The sequence below is a fragment of the Hypanus sabinus genome, chromosome 3 (assembly GCF_030144855.1).
Source record: "Hypanus sabinus isolate sHypSab1 chromosome 3, sHypSab1.hap1, whole genome shotgun sequence".
Classification (NCBI taxonomy): domain Eukaryota; kingdom Metazoa; phylum Chordata; class Chondrichthyes; order Myliobatiformes; family Dasyatidae; genus Hypanus; species Hypanus sabinus.
In genome coordinates, this window is record NC_082708.1 from 171,670,828 (window position 1) to 171,693,763 (window position 22,936).

General features: G+C 47.7%; 1 protein-coding gene across 2 annotated transcripts in view; it reads left to right on the forward strand.

Annotated features, from left to right (window-relative positions):
- The first annotated feature begins 6,848 nt into the window (after nucleotides 1-6,848).
- smox (spermine oxidase) overlaps nucleotides 6,849-22,936 on the forward strand; it is a 39,009-nt gene continuing 22,921 nt past the window's right edge. For both annotated transcript variants that reach the window (XR_009511385.1, XM_059965689.1), the window contains exons 1-4: nucleotides 6,849-6,988; nucleotides 9,398-9,632; nucleotides 12,982-13,208; nucleotides 17,643-17,816. Coding sequence is in view for 1 of the 2 variants with exons in the window: in XM_059965689.1 (XP_059821672.1) it covers nucleotides 9,425-9,632; nucleotides 12,982-13,208; nucleotides 17,643-17,816 (609 nt within the window). In the remaining variant the exon portion in view is untranslated. The remainder of the gene's footprint in view (nucleotides 6,989-9,397; nucleotides 9,633-12,981; nucleotides 13,209-17,642; nucleotides 17,817-22,936) is intronic.

Consider the following 22,936-nt stretch of genomic DNA (forward strand, 5'->3'; position numbering starts at 1 on the left):
GGGGGGTATGCTGAACCATTTCCCTTCCTAAGGTCATCAATTGGATCTCTTGCGTCCATCCAATGTGTCTTACTTTTACCTGTGAGGGTACCAAGTTTGCAATTAAGTTCTTGCACCTTGCAAGTCAAGAGTAGGGCTGGGAACAAATAACACAGAGATGAGTGAGCCATTATGGGCTGGCATCAGCTAAAAAATTAAGAATATCAATGCTTTCATTTCAGCTGTGTTTCTAAGACATTATTGTGTTCAAAATGTCTTTCATTCTTATCCCTAGAACAACAGACACCATCCAATGACATCCATTGTGTATGAAGAGTCCAGAGACAGATTTGATTCTACATAGTTGGTCTGATGATAAGTACTGGGAACATTTCAAATATTGAAACAGAGTCGGGTTTAATAGCACTGATGTACTTCATGTCATGAAGTTTGTTCTTCTGCAGCAGCAGTACATAAAACTTATGATGAGAAATACTTATTTTGAAAATACATTAAATAAATAGTAAAAAAGAGAGCAAAAATAATGAGGTAGTGTTTGCAATGAGCTCTTCAGGCTTATGAGGTAAGCTGGAGAGTGTTGGGCTCTGAGTTTTTTAGAGCACCCGAATTGGTTAACTGTTGCTTAACGAGTGTCGGTAATCATTTAGAGTTCCTCATGTTTTTTCTTGAATGACTCGCTCTTTGCGATGCAGTCTCCTGGTGATTACTATTTAAACGTGTTAAGTTTATTTTGATAGGGTCTGGGATCCCATGTCACTTGTATTACTTAAGCAGACACCCAGATGCACTAATCGTGGGGTCCTGGTTTTGAGAATGTGACACCGTGCATTGTCCCTCGGCCAAGCCACGGAGGTTCTGTTGGAGGAAAGAGTCCCTCCACACTTGGGTTCTGATGTTGCCAGCGGACATTGTGACAGTGCTCAAGGTCAAATGGCTGCTCCGATATCTGGTGGCGGAGGGGAAGAAGCTGTCCCTAAGGGTGTGTGTGTGTGTGTGTGTGTGTGTGTGTGTGTCTTCAAGCTTCTGCACCTCCTCTCTGATGGTAAGAATAAGACCAGAGCATGCTCTAGGTTATCGAGGTATCCTTAATTATGGATGTTGCCTTTGTGAGGCATAGCCTTCTGAAGATATCCTTAATACTGGGAAGGCGAGTGCCCATATTGCTATTCTAACATTAGGGAAGGAAGGAGCACAAGAATGACAAGGATCAAAGAGCAGCAATATCATAAGGGTGAAAGGTGAAATATTTAATGGGAACATGAGGGGGAACTCAGAAGGTGGTATGAGTGTTGAACGAGCTGCTTGAGAAAGTGATTAATACGGGTTTGATTTCAACACACGAAAAATTTGTATAAACACATGGATGGGAGAGGAGTGGAGGGCTATGGTCCAGGTGTGGCTTGGTGGGATGAGACAAAATAGCAGTTTAGAATGGACTAGATGAGATGAAGTACCTGTTTCTGTGCTGTAGTGCACTATGACTCTACATCTCCTAGTTACTTATAGTGATAAAGTTTGCTGATGACCCTAACGGCTGCCTTCTCCAGTAGATCTTGCTTGGCAAATCTCCTCTATCAGTTTGCTTCTGAACAACTCTAGTGAACTTGCCATGCATAGAACATTTCTGTACAATATTTAGAAAATGCTGAACTATGAACAATGTTGCAATCACCACTGTGCGTGGGAGATCATTTTATCTGCAGCACAATTGGTCAAACCATGTTTCAAATAAACAAAACACAGGAACATAAGCTGACACTTTATTGAAGATGTGTTGCATGAATTGAAATTGTTCTGAATGAGACATTAAACCAATATGCCTTCTGAACGAATTAAGCCTTTGTCTTCTCATCCAATCGACTATCAGTGGATTTTAATTGGTGGATGTAAAAGATAATGTGGCTTTATTTTGCTTTTATTTTGTTTAGAGATGCACTGCGGAACAACCCTTTCTGGCCCTACGAGTCAGGACACCTAGTGACTCATCTAGCCTAATCACAGAACCATTTACATTGGCCAATTAACCTAATAATTGCTATGTCTTTGAACTGTGGGAAGAAACCAGAGCACCTGGAGGAAACCGCTGTGTCACAGGGAGAACGTACAAACTCTTTACAGACAGCGCTGGAATTGAACTCTGTACTCCGCTGGCCTGAGCTGTAATAGCATCACACTAGCCGCTACACTACCATAGTGCCCCTTTTGAGCACAGGAGCCTAGACAATACTTGATGGGCCGGATGGCCGAATTCTGCTTCTGTGTCTTATGATCTTTTGCTCACATACTCATCTCTCAATAACTTTGCAAGTCCAACTCTCGTGATGATCACATTTCTATTTACTCTGCACCATTTGGCCTCTGCATTTTCTTTGAAAAGAACTTGTTTTTCAAGAGTACTTTGGGAGAACCTAATGCTGCAATATTGAAAACATTAGAAATACTGAATTGATGACATAATATTAATACAGAAAGATCTACATAGAACATGGAACACAGAATAGTACAGCACAGTACAGGCCCTTTGGCCCACAATGTTGTGCCGACCCTTAAACCCTTCCTCCCATACACCCCCCCCCCAACCTTAAATTCCTCCATATACCTGTCTAGTAGTCTCTTAAATTTCACTAGTGTATCTGCCTCCACCACTGACTCAGGCAGTGCATTCCACACACCAATCACTCTCTGAATGAAAAACCTTCCTCTAATATCTCCCTTGAACTTCCCTCCCCTTACCTTAAAGCCATGTCTTCTTGTATTGAGCAGTGGTGCCCTGGGGAAGGGGCACTGGCTGTCCACTCTCTCTATTCCTCTTAATATCTTGTACACCTCTATCATGTCTCCTCTCATCCTCCTTCTCTCTAGAGAGTAAAGCCCTAGCTCCCTTAATCTCTGATCATAATGCATACTCTCCAAACCAGGCAGCATCCTGGTAAATCTCCCCTGTACCCTTTCCAATGCTTTCACATCCTTCCTATAGTGAGGTGATCAGAAATGGACACAGTACTCCAAGTGTGGCCTAACCAAAGTTTTACAGAGCTGCATCATTACCTCACGACTCTTAAACTTATGAAAGCTACACCCCATAAGCTTTCTTAACTACCCTATCTATCTGTAAGGCAACTTTCAGGGATCTGTGGACATGTACCCCCAGATCCCTCTGCTCCTCCACACTACCAAGCATCCTGCCATTTACTTTGTACTCTGCCTTGGAGTTTGTCCTTCCAAAGTGTACCACCTCACACTTCTCCGGGTTGAACTCCTTCTGCCACTTCTCAGCCCACTTCTGCATCCTATCAAAGTCTCTCTGCAATCTTCAACAATTCTCTACACTATCGACAACACCACCAACCTTTGTGTCATCTGCAAACTTGCCAACCCACCCTTCTACCCCCACATCCAGGTCATTAATAAAAATCACGAAAAGTAGGGGTTCCAGAACTGATCCTTGTAGAACACCAATAGTCATAACCCTCCAATCTGAATGTACTCCCTCCACCACGACCCTCTGCTTTCTACAGGCAAGCCAATTCTGAATCCACTTGGCCAAACTTCCCTGGATCCCATGCCCTCTGACTTTCTGAATAAGCCTACCGTGTGGAACCTTGTCAAAAGCCTTACTAAAATCCATGTAGATCACATCCACTGCACTACCCTCATCTATATGCCTGCTCACCTCCTCAAAGAACTCTATCAGGCTTGTTAGACACGATCTGCCCTTCACAAAGCCATGCTGACTATCCCTGGTCAGACCGTGATTCTCTAAATGCCCATGGATCCTATCTCTAAGAATCTTTTCCAACAGCTTTCCCACCACAGATGTAAGGCTCACTGGTCTATAATTACCCAGACTATCCCTACTATCTTTTTTGAACAAGGGGACAACATTCGCCTCCCTACAATCCTCCGGTACCATTCCCGTGGACAATGAGAACATAAAGATCCTAGCCAGAGCTCAGCAATATCTTCCCTTGCCTCATGGAGCAGCCTGGGGAATATTCCGTCAGGCCCCGGGAACTTATCCGTCCTGATGTATTTTAACAACTCCAACACTTCCTCTCCTTTAATATCAACATGCTCCAGAATATCAACCTCACTCATATTGTCCTCACCATCATCAAGTTCCCTCTCATTGGTGAATACCAAAGAGAAGTATTCATTGAGGACCTCGCTCACTTCCACAGCCTTCGGGCACATCTTCCCACCTTTATCTTTAATCAGTACTACCTTCACTCCTGTCATCCTTTGGTTCTTCACATATTTGAAGAATGCCTTGGGGTTTTCCTTTACCCTACTCGCCAAGGCATTCTCATGCCCCCTTCTTGCTCTCCTCAGCCCCTTCTTAAGCACCTTTCTTGCTACCCTATTGCTATTCCTCAATAGCCCCGTCTGATCCTTGCTTCTTAAACCTCATGTATGCTGCCTTCTTCCACCTGACTAGATTTTCCACCTCAATTGTCACCCATGGTTCCTTCACCCTACCATTCTTTATCTTCTTCATCGGGGCCAAATTTATCCCTAACATCCTGCAAAGGATCCCTAAACATCGACCACATGTCCATAGTACATTTCGCTGCAAAAACATCATCTCAATTCACACCCGCAAGTTCTAGCCTTATAGCCTCATAATTTGCCCCAATTAAAAATTTTCCTGTCCTCTCTGATTCTATCCTTTTCCATGATAATGCTAAATGCCAGGGAGCGGTGGTCACTGTCCCCCAGATGTTCACCCACTGAGAGATCTGTGACCTGACCTGGTTCGTTACCTAATACTAGATCTAGTATGGCATTCCCCCTAGTCGGCCTGTCAACATACTGTGACAGGAATCCATCCTGGACACACTTAACAATCTCTGCCCCGTCTAAAATATTGGAACTAATCAGGTGCCAATCAATATTAGGGAAGTTAAAGTCACCCATGATAACATCCCTGTTATTTTTGCACCTTTTCAAAATCTGCCTCCCAATCTGCTCCTCGGTATCTCTGCTGCTACCACAGGGCCTATAGAGTACACCCAACAGGGTAACTGCTCCCTTCCTGTTCCTGACTTCCACCCATACTGACTCAAAAGAGGATCCTGCTACATTACCCACCCTTTCTGTAGCTGTAATAGTATCCCTGACCAGTAATGCTACCCCTCCTCCCCTTTCCCCCCTCTCTGTCCCTTTTAAAGCACTGAAATCCTGGAATATTGAGAATCCATTCCTGCCCTGGTGCTAGCCAAGTCTCTGTAATGGCCACTACATCATAATTTCATGTGTGTATCCGAGCTCTCAGTTCATCACCTTTGTTCCTGATGCTTCTTGCATTGAAGTACACACACTTTAGCCCTTCTACCTTACTACCTTTATATCCTTTATTCTGCTTCTCTTTCCTCAAAACCTCTTTATACGTTAGACCTGGCTTTACTCAATGCACTATACTTGCAGCTCTTGCATGACCTTTATCCTTCTCCACCTCACTATCTGCTCTAACACTCTGGTTTCCCCCCTCCCCCCTGCAAATCTAGTTTAAACCCCCTGGAGCAGCACTAGCAAACCTTCCTGCAAGGATGTTAGACCCCCTCCAGTTCAGGTACAACCTGTCATGTCGGAACAGGTCCCAACTTCCCTGAAACAAGGCCCAATTGTCCAGAAACATGAAGCCCTCCCTCCTGCACCAACTCCTTAGCCATGTATTTAGCTGTATTATCTTCCTATTTCCAGCCTCACCAGCATGTGGCATGGGAAGCAATCCTGAGATTGCAACGCTGGAGGTCCTGTCCTTCAACTCTGCACCTAACTCCCTAAACTCTCTTTGCAGGACCTCGTCCTTCTTCCTATCCATGTCATTGCTCTCTACATGGACCACGACACCTGGCTGCTCACTCTCCCTCTTGAGAATACTGAGAACTCAATCTGAGACATTGCGGACCCTGGCACCAGGGAGGCAACAGACCATCCGGGATTCTTGATCTCTCCCACAGAACCTCTTAACTGTCCCCCTAACCTACTGCTCTCCTCAGTAGTGTTAGGGGATTCGATAGTTCAGGGGGGGGGGGGGGAATCAGATACACCGATTGTTTTTTTTGCAGCATTTAATATATTGAAATAGGAAGTTATCCCAAAAGTTTCATGGGTGGATTGGTTAATAAACATAAGTGATGTTGATACATTGCAAGATAATGTATCTAGTCATTGTACTGTGAACATAGAGATGTGTACCAATTGTATTTACTGTATATATGAGTAAGTATTGTACTGTATATATTTTTAAAAGACTCATTAGTTCAGGCTGTATCTGTGCAGAGATACACAGTTTACATAAACACAACACTGTTCAGATGCTGTAAATGCATCATCAATCGTGAAGAGTCGCGGCCCTTTGTTTATTCCCCTCCATAGATGCTGCCTGACTTGCTGAGTTCCTCTACCATTTTGTGTGAAGAGCTAGCAGTTCAGGTCCAAGACCCTTCATAGATTATTTTCTTCAGCAAAACGACCAAAAGTGCTCTCAAAGGTGATTAGCGAAGGGATGGAATCTGGAAATTAGAAGCATGGCAGTTGCAGGTACGACTGCCGATGTAGATCGCGTTTTAAAACTGGGGCAAGAGACCAGTGTTAGCGAGACAAAGAGGCAGGCGGATGAAGGTCGATTGTATCTAGTGCTGTCTGCTGAAGTTTGATGCGTGTCCCCACGGGCGAGTGACTAGTGTCACACACCTCCTGGCACCTGCAAGCTAGGCTCCAGTCTGGGCCCCCAGATCCACGACAAGGTGGACGAAACAAAAACGGCCGAGATGTTCCCTGCCGGCGCAGAAAATTCCCCTCCCCCGGTGAAAAGTGATACAATGGCGACGAGCTGCGCGTGCGCCGAGACTGGCGGATTGACTGGTTCCTTCTGGGTTCCTCCAGATCGCAACAAACAGACGGAGGGAGCGAGGGAGCGGAGCGCCCGGGGAGCGGAGACCACGGCCGCAGGCTCAGTGTTTGCCGAGGACGAACGAGCGAGGTAGCAGCGCTCATTTTCCCCTTTCTGTCTGACCGCTTGCAATGGTGGATCGGCAATTTTTAAAAAGATCTCTTTCACGGAAGCAGATCTGGCTGTTGATGTATTTAATTTTCTCGGGCTGTGGGCAGACTTTTAGAAAATCGGTTTCAGTGTGTCATTGCAGCCTCTTATTTGGGCGTAATGTTACTTATGTATTGTGTCTAGCGATGTGCTGTGTTCTTTCCGAATAAGCCAAGTGCTTTTGTTGCACATTACCACGGAATGTTTCTTTGTCCCCCTTCCGTACGTGGCAATAGACCGTTAAATTCCCAGGGACTGTCTCGGTGTCTCATACTGGGGCTTTAAGGGAGGAACTAGGATGTTTGCTTTTTGTTTATAATGGACCGTCATACACGTATGTTGACGGGATTTTCACGGACGACCTTTGGCCCAGTTTGAAGTTTATTTGTCTTGTCCACATATCAGGGCTTGTAGAAAGCAGCATCCCGCACTGGATTTGTTCGATATCCTGCTAGAAAAGCGAACTTACATGAAAACAAGATCCCCCTGTATTGGCGATCTTACACTCCCACCTACCCCTTCCCTCCCCCCACAGACACAATGAGCTTCTCAGACCGGTAGCGATGTTTATATTGTCTTCGTATTTTGGAAGTGTTCGAGCTGTTTAGAAAGATGACGTTTTCTTGTGGTGGGTTATTGTGCACCTGTTGGAGGAAGTGCGGGACGTGGGGGAGGGGGGTGTTAAGCGGCGTTGGGGTGGTGTTTTCCAAAGTTTTGTTGCAAAGAGGGACATAAACTCCGGTGTCAGCATCTGGGCGAAAGTTTGCCATCTCTTCACGGGGCTCGAGCCGGCTATTCGGCCCAGAGAATCTTCGCCGGCGTTGGCTATCCAAGTGGATCTTTGGGTTCCAGTTGTTTAAAAAAAAAGTTGCCTGTGGTTATGAGTGAGACTGAGGAATGCGAATGCGTGGGTCGTGACTCTTAATCGCTCGAGGTGTGCAGGGTTCACAGTGAAATGTGATACAGTCTGTGTCAGACCCGGCCGTGTTGTTTACATATTGAGAGGCGGCTCTATAAGTACCAACTTTCCAACGCCAGATGGATATTTGCGCTGTCCCGGGCTGCATCGTGTGTAATCGGTTTTTGAGTAAAGGAGACGCTCTCCCTCTCTCAACTATGCCGTCTCGCCAATAATCGTTGGGGACTGCCGAATTTCAACCCCCGCTCCATGTATCTGCCGGCCTGTCACTTTGAGAGAAAAAAATGTTATAAATAAGGTGTGTTGTTTGAACAAAGGTGCGGGGGTTGGGGAGGACACTGGTTGCGAAATGACAACGAGGATGTGGATGTATGGGATGGGGTCGAGCCAAGATTTGTCACTCTGACCAGATTGAAACTCATTCCTCGGCGCTTCCTTCAGCGTGGGGGAATTTTCGGGCCATTGTTCTGAGAGTTTATGAGCCACAATGCATTCTCAGAGATCCGGTGTTAAATTATTGGTGTGTTTTCTAGGACGGATCTCAAACAACGTTGCGTTTTAGAACCAGCGAGAGCACAGTGCAATGAGTGCGGGATCCACGGTAGTCAGGAGACGCTTCGGCTAATGCCCCGGTTCTCGGAGCACGTTGGAACCGGTCCCCTCACAACCAGCACAAGGCTGAACTTTTAACACCGAACGGCAGAGCACCGGGTATAGGAAATTATTGTAGGAAGAGGGAGAGTGATGGAGGAGGGCCAGAGGGAGTGGGTCGGTGAGGGGGGGTCAGAAGGGGAAAGGGTCAATGAGTGGGGAGGGTAAGTTAGTGGGGAGAGGGTTGGTGAGGGAAGAAGGTCAGAGGGGTGGGTCTGTGCGGTGGGGAGGGTCAGTGAGGGGGAGATTCGGTGAAGGGGAGGGTCAGAGTGGGGTCGGGTCACTGAGGGGGGGGCGACACACTTTTTCTTCAATATCAGTTTTATTTTGTACTGCTTCTTACTGCTGCAGCAAAACAACAGATTTCACAACAGTAATAAATAATAAATATAGATCGATAATAAATCTACATTTGATTCTCATTCTGTAATATGGGGGCCAGGAATGTTCACAATATTCCAGCTGTGGTCTGGCCAACGCCTTAGAAAGCCTCGCGGTATATGCAACACACAAATTGCTGGAGGAACTCAGGTGACCAGGCAGCATCTATGAAAAAGAGCAAACAGTCGATGCCCCCGGCCCTAGACTCTTCACCAGTTCTTCCAGCATTTTGTGTATTGTTCGGATTTCCAGCATCTGCAGATTTTCTCTTTTCTGTGATTGGGCTCCACAGTATACTGGGTTTTCAATTTTAGTCCTCTCTATGGCAGTAGAGGATCATCCACACTGCCTCTTCTTGCCATGCGTTTAATCCTGACCTCTCTTGTTCTCCTCCTCAGTTTCCTTAGAAGAAGAGCTTGGACGGTATGCAAAGTTGTGAAATATCTTCAGACAGTGCAGATGATCCTCTCAATCGTGGCTCACAGGGAAAGCGACAACCTCGAATAGTAGTAATTGGTGCTGGTCTCGCTGGCCTGTCTGCTGTCAAACGACTTCTGGTGAATGGGTTCACTGATATCACTATTCTAGAAGCATCAGAGCGAATCGGAGGCAGAGTCCAAAGTGTTAAACTCGGTGAGTCTGTTTCTTCTTTCAGCTGGATGTCCCGGAAAACCGGATCTCAGGACCTGGAAGGTCCACAGCGAGCTACCGTTCACAACAGCCTGGTGCCTTTCATTAGTAAATGCCAAAGGTGCTTCACAAGAGCATTACCAAACCCAGTCGGACACTGAGCCATATATTGGGACAGGCGTTTAAAAGCGTGTCAAAGAGGTAGGCTGTAGTCAATGCCCTAAAGAAGGAGAGTAAGGGAAGGGATTTAAAGAAGGAAATGGTACTCTAGGTTCTCAAAATGCATTATCTTACATTTGTTGGGATTACATTCCAAAGGAGTGTGATTTGAGAGCTTTCTGAGATTACCAGATCAGCAAATGTGGTGTGAGTATGTTGTGGCTCAATGTTGCTATGTCCCAAATATATATTTAATTTAGAGATACAGCATGGTACCAATGAGCTCATTCCGTTCAATTACACCTATAGGGCCAATTGATACGTCTTTGGAATGTGGGAGAGCTTGGATGAAACTTACGTCATCACGAGGAGAGCAAGTGCTACTAGGCTCAAGGGCAGTGGTTCAGGGTTGGGTGCTACAGTAGCATAGTGGCTGTCGTAATGCTTTACAGTACCAGCGGTCTGGGTTCAATTTCTCACCACCATCTGTAAGAAGTTTGTATGTTCTCCCCATGACTGCATTGGTTTCCTACAAGTGCTGTGTAAGAAAGATGTACAGGTTAGAGTTAGTAAGTTGCGGGCGTGCTGTGTTGGTGCCGGAAGCTTGGCAACGCTTGCGGGCTGCCCTCAGCACATCCTTGGACTGTTGGCCATAAATGCAAATGTCATTAATGAAAGAGGACGTGCTGGAGCTTTTGGAAAGCATCAAGTTGGATAAGTCGCTGGGACCGGATGAGATGTACCCCAGGCTGGTGTGGGAGGTGAGGGAGGAGATTGCTGAGCTTCTGGCAAAGATCTTTGCATCATCAGTGGGGATAGGAGAGGTTCCAAAGGATTGGAGGGTTGCGGATGTTGTTCCCTTATTCAAGAAAGGGAGTAGAGATAGCCAAGGAAATCATAGACCGGTGAGTCTTCCTTCAGTGGTTGGTAAGTTGATGGAAAAGATCCCGAGGGGCAGGATTTATGAACATTTGGAGAAGCATAAATGATTAGGAATAGTCAGCATGGCTTTGTCAAGGGCAGGTCATGCCTTATGAGCCTGATTGAATTTTTTGAGGATGTGACTAAACACATTAATGAAGGTAGAGCAGTAGAAATAGTATATAGGGATTTCAGCAAGGCATTTGATAAGGTACCCCATTCAAGGCTTATTGAGAAAGTACGGAGGCATGCAATCCAAAGGGACTTTGTTTTCTGGATCCAGAACTGTCTTGCCTACAGAGGGCAAAGAGTGGTTGCAGACAGGTCATATTCTGCATGGAGGTTGGTGACCTGTGGTGTGCCTCAGGGATCTGTTCTGGGACCCCTACTCTTTGTGATTTTTATAAATGACCTGAATGAGAAAGTGGAGGGATGGGTTAGTAAGTTTGCTGATGACACAAAAAGTTGGAGGTGATGTGGATAGTGTGGAGGGCTGTCAGAGGTTACAGCAGGATATCGACAGGATGCAAAACTGGCCTGAGAAGTGGCAGATGGCATTCAACCCAGATAGGTGTGAGGTGGTCCATTTTGGTTGGTCAAATATGATGGCAGAATATAGTATTAATGGTACTCATACACTAAAATTTAACGCTTAAATCTCTTGATTTCACAAATCTACCTCATTGTGATCTTTGCACTTTATTTGACTACCTGCTCTGCACTTTCTCTGTAACTGCAACACTAAGTTCTGCATTTTTTTTACTAATTCGATATAAATTATGTATGGCATGATCTGCCTGGCTGCAGAGCAAAGCAAAAGCTTTTCATTGTATCTCAGAATATCGAGTCTTAAAGGCATACAGCATGGGAACAGGCACTTGGGCCCAAATCGTTCATGTCAATCAAGAGGCCGAACCAAGCTAGTCTCATTTGCATTTCTTTAACCCATAATCCTCTAGGCCTCATTCTTACGGCATGTAAAAAAATAATGAACTATGTATAGTTTTTCATAATTTGTATTGTATTCTTTTTTTTCCGTAGAACAATTGGCACTACAGTGCAGTGTAGACCCTTCAGTCCACAATGTTGTGCTAACCTTTTAACCTACTCGAGGATCAATCTAACCCTGCTCTTCTGCATAACCCTCCATTTTTGTTTCATCCATCTGCTTAAGAGTATCTTAAATGCCCTGTATGTATTTGCCTCCACCACCACTCCATGCACCCACCGCTGTCTGTTTAAAGAACTTACCTCTGATATCCTCCCCGTATACTTTCCACCAATCACCTTGAAATTATAGTTCCTAGTATTAGCCATTGCTGTCCTGGGGAAAAATCTCTGGCTGTCCATTCTACCTGCTTCATCAGAGGAAGCAATGATGAAAATGGTGAGGGGGGAGGAGTGGTTTCCATATGCCCCTAATGTACCAGCACCCCAGCAGGACGTTCCACCCACTCACCACTCTCCGTGTAACGAACTTTCCTATAAATGCCTACAAGAAAATGAATCTCAAGGTAGTAAATGCATGCAGTTCAAGTTCAAGGTGATTGGCAATCAACCATCTCCATGTATACCACGGAATGACACAAGGTGCACAGTATATAAACTTGCACACAACACGTAAAGTAATATTACCACAGGTAAATTAACATGCATTAAAATATATGCCAGAAGACAGACATTTAGCAGAAGGTGCATTCATAACACAAGCTGAAAAGAGAAATAGCAGAACACGATTGGTTCTTCATGTGTGATGAGTCCTGAGTTTCAGGGCCTGGAGGAAGTTGTTTCCCAGCCTATCCTAATGCTGAGGTATCTCCTGCCTGATGGTGGGTCAAAGAGATTGTGGAACTGGTGAGAGGGATCTTTGACAATGCCAAGGGCCCTGCGATTGCAGCGCTCCTGAACTGGTGCTAGTGCGACACTCTTACGGCTGGAGTTCGGAGTTCACTTCTGTGGTCCTCTGTGAGCAAGTTCGTCCGTCCCTCCAGTATGTGAGTGGTTGTCCTCTTGGGTGCTCCGGTTTCCTCTCACAGTTCAAAGGCGTGCTGATGAGGAGGTCAGTTGGTCATTGTACAATGCCCTGAGATTAGGCGAGGGTTAAATCGGTCGATTGTTGGGCCGTGTGTCTCTATGGGCCAGAAAGGCTTGTTCTGCACTCTCCCTCTAAATAAAATAAAATTAAATTAAAATAAATATCTCTGATGGATTTTGTGTACATACTTTAATAACAAACTTTGAAATTTGAAGATGTGAAGCATTCTGGTTTCAGGCTGTGCTACATTTGATCTTGGAGCAACTTGGATTCACGGTGCTCATGGGAACCCGGTTTATCAGCTAGCAGAAGAACACGGACTTCTTGAAGAAACTACAGATGGGGAACGCAGTACTGGCCGTATCAGCCTCTACTCCAAGAATGGGGTTGCACACTACTACACCAGCAGTGGTCAGAGAATACCCAAGGATATCATTGAAGAATTCAGCGATGTATACAACGAGGTGAGACCACATCTCCACACTTCACTTCAGAAGAATGAGGGGGATGTCATTGAATATTGAAAGGCCTAGATAGGGTGGACGTGGAGAGAATGAAAGCATCCAAGTACGGTCTGACCAAAGCCTTATAAAGCCTCAGCATTACATCCTTCCTTCTATTTAATTGTCCTCTGAAAATGAATGGTCACATTGCAATTGCCTTCCTTCCCTCCGACTGAAAGTTAATTACTTAGGGAAGCCTGCTTGAAAACTCACAAGCCCCTTAGCACCTCTGATTTAATAATTTGCTCCCCATTTAAAAAATAGTTCACATTTTTACCAAAGGGCATCTCCTACCAAAGTGCTTGACTATACACTTCCTTATACTGTATTCTATCAGCCACGCCTCTGTCCATTCTCCTAATCCCAAGTCTTTCTGCTGACTCCCTGCCTTGCACTGCTCAATGCAAGCCACAATGCCCTGGCTTTGATGGCCTTCTTCTGTACGTGGGACTCATTGTCCTGGAGGCCAGCTAGTGGTTCATGTATATGATTCAGTAATGTCTGCTAGGGAAAGAAATCTGACCTGGCCTTAGTGTGTCACCTGACCCACACAACCGTGGCTGACCCTTCAACTCTCCATGAGCCTGGCACGCTAAGTCGTAGGTGATTAAGATAAAGATAAGCACTAGCTTTATTTGGCATACGTACATCAAAACATAGAGTAAAATGTACCATTCGCATCAACGACCAATGCAGTTGGAGGATGTTCTAGAGGTAGCCCACATGTGTCAACAAGCTTCCAGTGCCAGCATAGCATACCGACAATTTACTAACCGTAACCCCATGACTTTGGAATGAGCGAGGAAATTGAAGCACCTGGAGGAAACCCATTCAGTCATTGAACCAAACAACCATAGAACATTACAGCACAGAAACAGGCCTTTTGGCCCTTCTTGGCTGTGCCGAATCATTTTTCTGCCTCGTCCCACTGACCTGCACCTGGACCATATCCCTCCATGCAGCTCTCACTCATATACCTGTCCCAGTTTTTCTTAAATGTTAAAAGTGAGCGCGCATTTACAACTTCATCTGCCAGCTCATTCCACACTCCCACCACTCTCTGTGTGAACAGGCCCCCCCCCCCGCCAATGTTCCCTTTAAACTTTTCCTCCTTCACCCTTAACCCATGTCCTCTGGTTTTTTTCTCCGCTATCCTCAGTGGAAAAAGCCTGCTTGCATTCACTCTATCTATACCCATCATAATTTTATATACCTCTATCAAATCTCCCCTCATTCTTCTACGCTCCAGGAAATAAAGTCCTAACCTATTCAACCTTTCTCTGTAACTCAGTTTCTCAAGTCCCGGCAACATCCTTGTAAACCTTCTCTGCACTCTTTCAACCTTATTAATATCCTTCCTGTAATTCAGTGAACAAAACTGCACACAATACTCCAAATTCGGCCTCACCAATGCCTTATACAACCTCACCATAACATTCCAACACTTATACTCAATACTTTGATTTATAAAGGCCAATGTACCAAAAGCTCTCTTTACGGCCCAATCTACCTGTGACGCCACTTTTAGGGAATTTTGTATCTGTATTTCCACATCCCTCTGTTCTTCTGCACTTCTCAGTGCCCTACCCTTTATCTTGTATGTTCTACTTTGGTTTGTCCTTCCAAAGTGCAATACCTCACATTTGTCTGTATTAAACTCTATCTGCCATTTTTCTGCCCATTTTTCCAGCTGATCCAAATCCCTCTGCAAGCTTTGAAAACCTTTCTCACTGTTCACTACACCTCCAATCTTTGTATCATCAGCAAATTTGCTGATCCAATTTACCACATTATCTCCAGATCATTGATATAGATGACAAATAACAATGGATCCAACACTGATCCCTGTGGCACACCACTAGTCACAGACCTCCACTCAGAGAAGCAATCCTCCACTACCACTCTCTGACTTCTCCCATTGAGCCAGTCTAATCCAGTTTACTACCTCACCATGTATACCTAGTGACTGAATCTTCCTAACTAACCTCCCATGCGGGACCTTGTCAAAGACCTTCCGAAAGTCCATGTAGACAACAACCACTGCCTCCCTTCATGCACTTTCCTGGTAACCTCCTCAAAAAACTTTAATAGATTTGTTAAACATGACCTACCATGCACAAAGCCATGTTGACTCTCCCTAATAAGTCCCTGTCTATCCAAATACTTGTAGATCCTATCTCTTAGTACTATTTCAAATAATTTACCTACTACACATGTCAAACTTACCGGCCTATTAATTTCCCAGATTACCTTTAGAGCCTTTTTTAAACAATCGAACAACATGAGCTATCTGCCAATCCTCCGGCACCTCACCCATAGATACCGACATTTTAAGTATATCTGCCAGGGCCCCTGCAATTTCAATTCTAGTCTCCTTCAAGGTCCAAGGGAATACCCTGTCAGGTCCTGGGGATTTATCTACTCTGAATTGCCTCAAGATAGCAAGCACCTCCTCCTCTTCAATCTGTATAGGTTCCATGACCTCACTACCAGTTTGCCTTATTTCTATTGACTCCATGCTAGTTTCCTTAGTAAATACAGATGCAAAATACCCTTTTAAGATGTCCCCCCCATTTCTTTTGATTCCATACGTAGCTGACCACTCTGATCTTCAAAAGGACCAATTTTATCCCTTACTATCCTTTTGCTCTTCATATACTTGTAGAAGTTCTTTGGATTATCCTTCACCTTGACTGCCAAAGCAACCTCATGTCTTCTTTTAGCCCTCCTGATTACGTTCTTAAGTATTTTTTTGCACTTTTTATACTCCTCAAGCACCTTATTTGCTCCCTGTTTCCTGTACATGTCATCCATCTCTCTCTTCTTCTTTATCAGAGTTCCAATATCCCTTGAGAGCCAAGGTTCCTTATTCCTATTCACTTTGCCTTTAATCCTCACAGGAACATACAAACACTGTACTCTCAAAATTTTTCTTTTGAAGGCCTCCCACTTTTCAATCACATCCTTGCCAGAGAACAACCTGTCCCAATCTACACTTTTTAGATCCTTCCTCAATTCTTCAAATTTGGCCTTTTTCCAGTTTAGAACCTCAACCTGAGGACCAGATCTACCTTTATCCGTGATCAAGTTGAAACTAATGGTGTTATGATCACTGGAACCAAAGTGTTCCCCTTAACACACTTCCGTCACCTGCCCTAACTCATTTCCTAATAGGAGGTCTAATATTGCACCCTCCCTAGTTGGTACATCTATATATTGATTTAGAAAACTTTCCTGAACACATTTTACAAACTCTAACCCGTCTAGACCTTTAACAATATGGGAGTCCCAATCAATATGTGCAAAATTAAAATCCCCTACAATCACAACTTTATGTTTCCTGCAGTTGTCTGCTATCTCTCTGCAGATTTGCTCCTCCACTTCTCGCTGACTATTGGGTGGTCTATAATACAACCCCATTAATGTGGTCATACCTTTCCTGGTTCTCAGCTCCACCCATATGACCTCGGTAGACAAGCCCTCTAATCTGTCCTGCCTGAGCACTGCTGTAACATTTTCCCTGAGTAGCAATGGAACCCCCCCCCACCCTTTATCCCTCTGCCTCTATCACGTCTGAAACATCGGAACCCTGGAACATTGAGCTGCCAGTCCTGCCCCTCCTGTAGCTGATTTACACTAATGGCTATAGTGTCATAATTCCAAGTGTCAATCCACGCCCTCAGCTTGTCTGCCTTCCCCACAATACTCCTCGCATTGAAATAGACACTCCTCAGAAGATTATTACCACTGCGCACAACCCTTCTATTTGTGACTTTGCATGAACTTTTAACATCATTTATTTTCACCCCCGCTCCACTATCTGCTCTGGCACTCTGGTTCCCATCCCCCTGCAAATCTAGTTTAAGCCCTCCCCAACAGCACTAATAAATCTCCCTGCAAAGATATTGGTCCCCCTGTGGTTCAGGTGTAACCCATCTCTCTTGTACAGGACCCACCTGCCCCAGAAGAGGTCCCAATGATCCTGAAATCTGAAACCCTGCCCCCACACCAGTTCCCCAGCCACGTGTTCATCCTCCAGGGTATATTCTTACCTTCTCTGGCACGTGGCACAGGTAGCAATCCTGAGATTACCACCCTCGAGGTCCTGCTTTTTAACTTCCTACCAAGTTCTCTATACTCACTCTTCAGGACCTCCTCACTCTTTCTTCCTACATCATGGAGAGAACATACAAACTCCTTACACTTAGGTGCAGGGACTGAACTCAGATCACTGGTGCTCTGAAGAGATACCGTAACCGCTACACGTTTGCACCATAGTGTAGCGGTAGAGCAACGAATGCAAACTTGACTAGTTACTTAAGGATTTTTACTTGGACCAAGCCATTGAGAAAGTTGTGTGTGTGGTTCTTAATGCTTCTTGGTTTCCTCTGATAGGTCTACAACCTGACACAGGAGTTCTTCCAACGGGGGAGGCCCGTTGGTGCAGAAAGCCAAAACAGCGTTGGCGTTTTCACAAGAAATGGGGTGCTCAAGCGCCTCAAAGCACACCGCGATGACTCGGGAATCAGCAAGAAGCTGAAGCTGGCGATACTCCAGCAGTTCTTGAAGGTATGATGGGGTGCTTGAAGTAGAAAACAGATTCATACAATAGAGGAGACTATTTGGCCCTTCTTGTCTTGGTGCTTAAGGAGAGCTGAGATATTAACTCACTTCTCCCGTCGGCTTTGCAAGTTATTTTTTCCCTTTCTCAGCAGCGACTTAGGTGAAAGGTTATATGGGTTAGGTGGGAATGTGGAAACATAATGAGAGGATATATAGGATTCTTATGTCCCACACCACCAAGTTCAGAAACAGTTTAATACCCTTCAACCATTGGGCTCCTGAATCAGCAAGGATAACATCACTCACCTCAACACTGAACTGATTCCACAACCTACAGAGTCCCTTTCAAGGACTCTGCATGTTCTTAGTATCGATATATCCATCAATCAGTCTTTCTATTTGTCTGTTTGTCAGTTTGTCTATCAATCTATTTTTTTGTATTTGCACACTTTGTCTCCTTTTTCACAGAGATTGTTGTTGGTCTTTGTGTGTAGTTTTTAATTGATTCTATTGTAGCGGTGTGCTACAAGCAGCGCTAAAATTACGACACGGAGTCGGTACTGCAGTCGAAGGAAAAACTTTATTCGAAAACTTCAGCCTCACTTTTAAGCCTCTGTCAACCGGCCCCCCATGGCGAAGAGGCTCCAAAGCTCTGTGCTCGCAAACCCCCGTAGGCTATCTAATTGTGAGTCGGTTCGGATACGCTAGGAAATGAGGCGCTACATAACCCCCCCCCAGAACCGGCGATACACCCCCCAATGTCCACAGCCTGGGCCAGAACCTGCTTGGGAGGTCGGCCTCTGCGCCGAGGCGCCGGAAACTCGGCCGGTTGCGCCAGGTCCACATGGGCCGGCTTGAGGCGGTCCACCGTGAAAACCTCCTCCTTCCCCCCAACGTCCAGCACGAACGTGGACCCGTTGTTCCGGAGCACCGTAAACGGCCCCTCGTATGGCCGCTGCAGCGGTGGCCGATGCCCGCCCCTTCGCACAAACACAAACTTACAGTTCCGTAGGTCTTTGGGTACGCAGGTCGGGTGCCGCCCATGCTGTGAAGTGGGTATGGGGGCCAGGTTACCGAGCTTCTCGCGAAGTCTGCCCAGGACTGCAGCGGGTTCTTCCTCTCGCCCCCTCGGGGCTGGTAGGAACTCCCCGGGGACGGCCAGGGGCGCGCCGTATACCAACTCGGCCGACGAGGCGTGCAGGTCGTCCTTGGGCGCTGTGCGGATGCCGAGAAGGACCCAGGGAAGCTCGTCCGCCCAGTTGGCTCCTCGCAGGCGGGCCATGAGGGCCGACTTCAGGTGACGGTGGAAACGCTCCACTAGCCCGTTCGACTGTGGGTGGTAGGCAGTGGTGTGGTGCAGCTGAGTCCCCAAAAGGCTGGCCATAGCTGACCACAGGCTGGAGGTGAACTGGGCGCCTCTGTCGGAGGTAATGTGGGCTGGTACACCAAAGCGGGATATCCAGGTGGCGAGCAGGGCTCGGGCGCAAGATTCGGAGGTGGTGTCGGTGAGCGGGACCGCCTCTGGCCATCTTGTGAACCGGTCCACGATAGTCAGGAGGTAACGCGCTCCGCGCGACACTGGCAGGGGGCCCACGATATCCACATGAATGTGGTCGAAACGCCGGTGGGCGGGATGGAACTGCTGCGGTGGGGCTTTGGTGTGCCGCTGAACCTTGGCCGTCTGGCAGTGCATGCACGTTCTGGCCCATTCACTGACCTGTTTGCGGAGACCGTGCCAAACGAACCTGCTGGAAACCAGCCGGACAGTTGTCCGGATGGAGGGATGCGCCAAGTTATGAATGGAGTCGAAAACACGTCGCCGCCAGGCTGCGGGGACGACCGGACGGGGCCGGCCGGTGGCGACGTCACAGAGTAGGGTCCTCTCACCTGGGCCCACAGGGAAGTCCTGGAGCTGCAAACCAGAGACTGCAGTCCTGTAACTCGGAATCTCCTCATCTACCTGCTGTGCCTCTGCCAGTGCCTCAAAGTCTACCCCTTGGGAAAGGGCATGAACGGTAGGGCGAGAGAGCGCATCCGCCACGACATTGTCCTTACCCGAGACGTGCCGGACATCCGTTGTGTATTCAGAGATGTAGGACAGGTGGCGTTGCTGGCGGGATGACCAGGGGTCGGATGCTTTCGTAAACGCAAAGGTAAGCGGTTTGTGGTCCGTGAACGCGGTGAAGGGCCGACCTTCTAGGAAGTACCTGAAATGCCGGATTGCCAGGTAGAGCGCCAACAGTTCCCGGTCAAAAGCACTGTACTTGAGCTCGGGTGGCCGCAGGTGTTTGCTGAAAAACGCCAGGGGTTGCCAGCGACCTGCGACGAGCTGCTCCAGCACCCCACCGACTGCCGTGTTTGATGCGTCCACTGTGAGGGCGGTAGGGGTGTCCATTCTGGGATGTACTAGCATTGCGGCGTCAGCCAAAGCTTCCTTCGTTTGAACGAAAGCGGCGGCGGACTCCTCGTCCCAGGTAATGTCCTTGCTCGGACCCGACATCAGGGCGAACAGGGGGCGCATGATCCGGGCAGCTGAAGGGAGGAAGCGGCGGTAGAAATTGACCATACCTACGAATTCCTGAAGGCCTTTGATCGTGGTGGGTCGGGGGAAGTGGCGGACCGCATCTACCTTAGCGGGCAGAGGGGTTGCCCCGTCTTTAGTAATCCTGTGGCCCAGGAAGTCAATGGTATCAAGTCCGAACTGGCATTTGGCAGGGTTGATTGTAAGACCGTACTCACTCAGTCGGGCGCAGAGTTGACGGAGGTGGGACAGATGCTCCTGACGACTGCCGCTGGCTATGAGGATGTCATCCAAATAGATGAACGCGAAGTCCAGGTCCCGTCCCACCGCGTCCATTAACCGCTGGAACGTCTGTGCGGCATTCTTCAGGCCGAACGGCATGCGGAGGAACTCGAAGAGGCCAAACGGGGTGATGAGAGCCGTTTTGGGGACGTCGTCAGGATGCATCGGGATTTGATGGTACCCTCGGACAAGGTCGACCTTGGAGAAGATCCGGGCGCCGTGCAGGTTTGCCGCAAAGTCCTGAATGTGCGGCACAGGGTAGCGGTCCGGTGTGGTAGCCTCGTTCAGCCTGCGGTAGTCGCCGCACGGTCTCCAGCCCCCCGTCGCTTTGGGCACCATGTGCAGGGGGGAAGCCCAGGGGCTGTCGGACCGCCGGATGATCCCCAATTCCTCCATTCTCTGGAACTCCTCCTTCGCCAGTCGGAGCTTGTCCGGGGGAAGCCGCCGAGCACGGGCATGGAGGGGTGTTCCCTGTGTCGGGATGTGGTGCTGTACGCCTGGGCATGGCTGCTGTGAACTGCGGTGCCAGAACCGATGGGAACTCCGCCAGGACCCTGGTGAAATCGTTGTCGGACAGCGTGATGGAGCCGAGGTGAGGGGCTGGCAACTGGGCCGCGCCCAGGGAGAACGTCTGAAAGGTCTCGGCGTGTACCAGTCTCTTCCTGGGCAGGTCAACCAGCAGGCTGTGAGCTCGCAAAAAATCCGCACCCAGAAGCGGTTGGGCTACGGCGGCCAGTGTGAAGTCCCACGTGAACTGGCTGGAGCCGAACTGTAGCTGCACCTGACGGGTGCCATAGGTCCTTACTGTGCTGCCATTCACGGCCCTCAGGGGGGGACCCGGTGCCCTGCTGCGGGTGTCGTAACTCGTCGGAGGTAAAACGCTGATCTCAGCCCCAGTATCGACCAAAAACCGGCGTCCCGACCTTCTATCCCACACATACAGGAGGCTATCCCGATGGCCAGCCGCCGTAGCCATCAGCGGCGGCTGGCCCTGGCGTTTCCCGGGAACTTGCAGGGCGGGCGACAACGGCGGGCTTCTGCGCCCCACCGCTGGTGGTAGAAGCACCAGTGTTCATTGGGCCGGGGGTTAGTGGGCTCTGCGGCCGGGCCTGGACTGGTTTGCTGCCGGGAGCGTGGCTGGGAGATCTGTGCGATGGACGCCCCGCTCACCTTTTTGGCGTTCCACAGCAAGTCCGCCCGGGCTGCCACCTTCCGGGGGTCACTGAAATCCGCGTCGGACAGCAGCAGGCGTATGTCCTCGGGCAGCTGCTCCAGGAATGCCTGCTCAAACATGAGGCCTGTGTGTCCCTCGGCCAGAGACAACATCTCATTCATTAAAGCCGATGGAGGTCTGTCGCCCAAGCCATCCAGGTGCAGTAAACGGGCAGCTCGCTCGCGCCGTGAGAGTCCGAAAGTCCTGAGGAGCAGGGCTTTGAATTCCGTGTACTTGCCGTCTGCCGGGGGCGACTGTACGAACTCCGCGACCTGGGCAGCTGTGTCCTGGTCGAGGGAGCCCACCACGTAGTAGTAGCGGGTGTCTTCTGAGGTGATCCGGCGAACGTGGAATTGGGCTTCGGCTTGTTGGAACCATAGGTCCGGGCGCTGTGTCCAGAAACCCGGCAGTTTCAACGAAACCGCATGAACAGAGGCGGCGTCGGTCATTTCTGGTCCAAAAATCGTTTGGACCGTCGGGGTCACCAATTGTAGCGGTGTGCTACAAGCAGCGCTAAAATTACGACACGGAGTCGGTACTGCAGTCGAAGGAAAAACTTTATTCGAAAACTTCAGCCTCACTTTTAAGCCTCTGTCAACCGGCCCCCCATGGCGAAGAGGCTCCAAAGCTCTGTGCTCGCAAACCCCCGTAGGCTATCTAATTGTGAGTCGGTTCGGATACGCTAGGAAATGAGGCACTACACTATTGTATTTGTTATGCCTTTCCTGATTTATTTCTAATTACTCACTGCTTCATTGTAAATTCACAGCTATTGCTGATTACTCATCATCATGTTGTTAAGCAATTAGCCTTTGTCGTCAGGTCGGCCATTATATATTCGCTTGTACATTCATTTGTTCGGTAGAAGCACTTGTTAGAGTCCGAAGGAATTTCAATCAATATTAGAACACCGAGGAGTACTGACTTTTTACACCGGCTCCTTGTGGACTGTGACGCGTTGGTGAATAATAAAACCTTCGACTACAGCCACGCTGGGACTGGAGTTATCTATCTGTCTAACTTAAGAAAAGAGGGGAACTCTTGAGCCAGGGCAGAATAGTATTTCTTTATTCTATTGTGAATACCTGCAAGAAAATGAATCTCAGGACA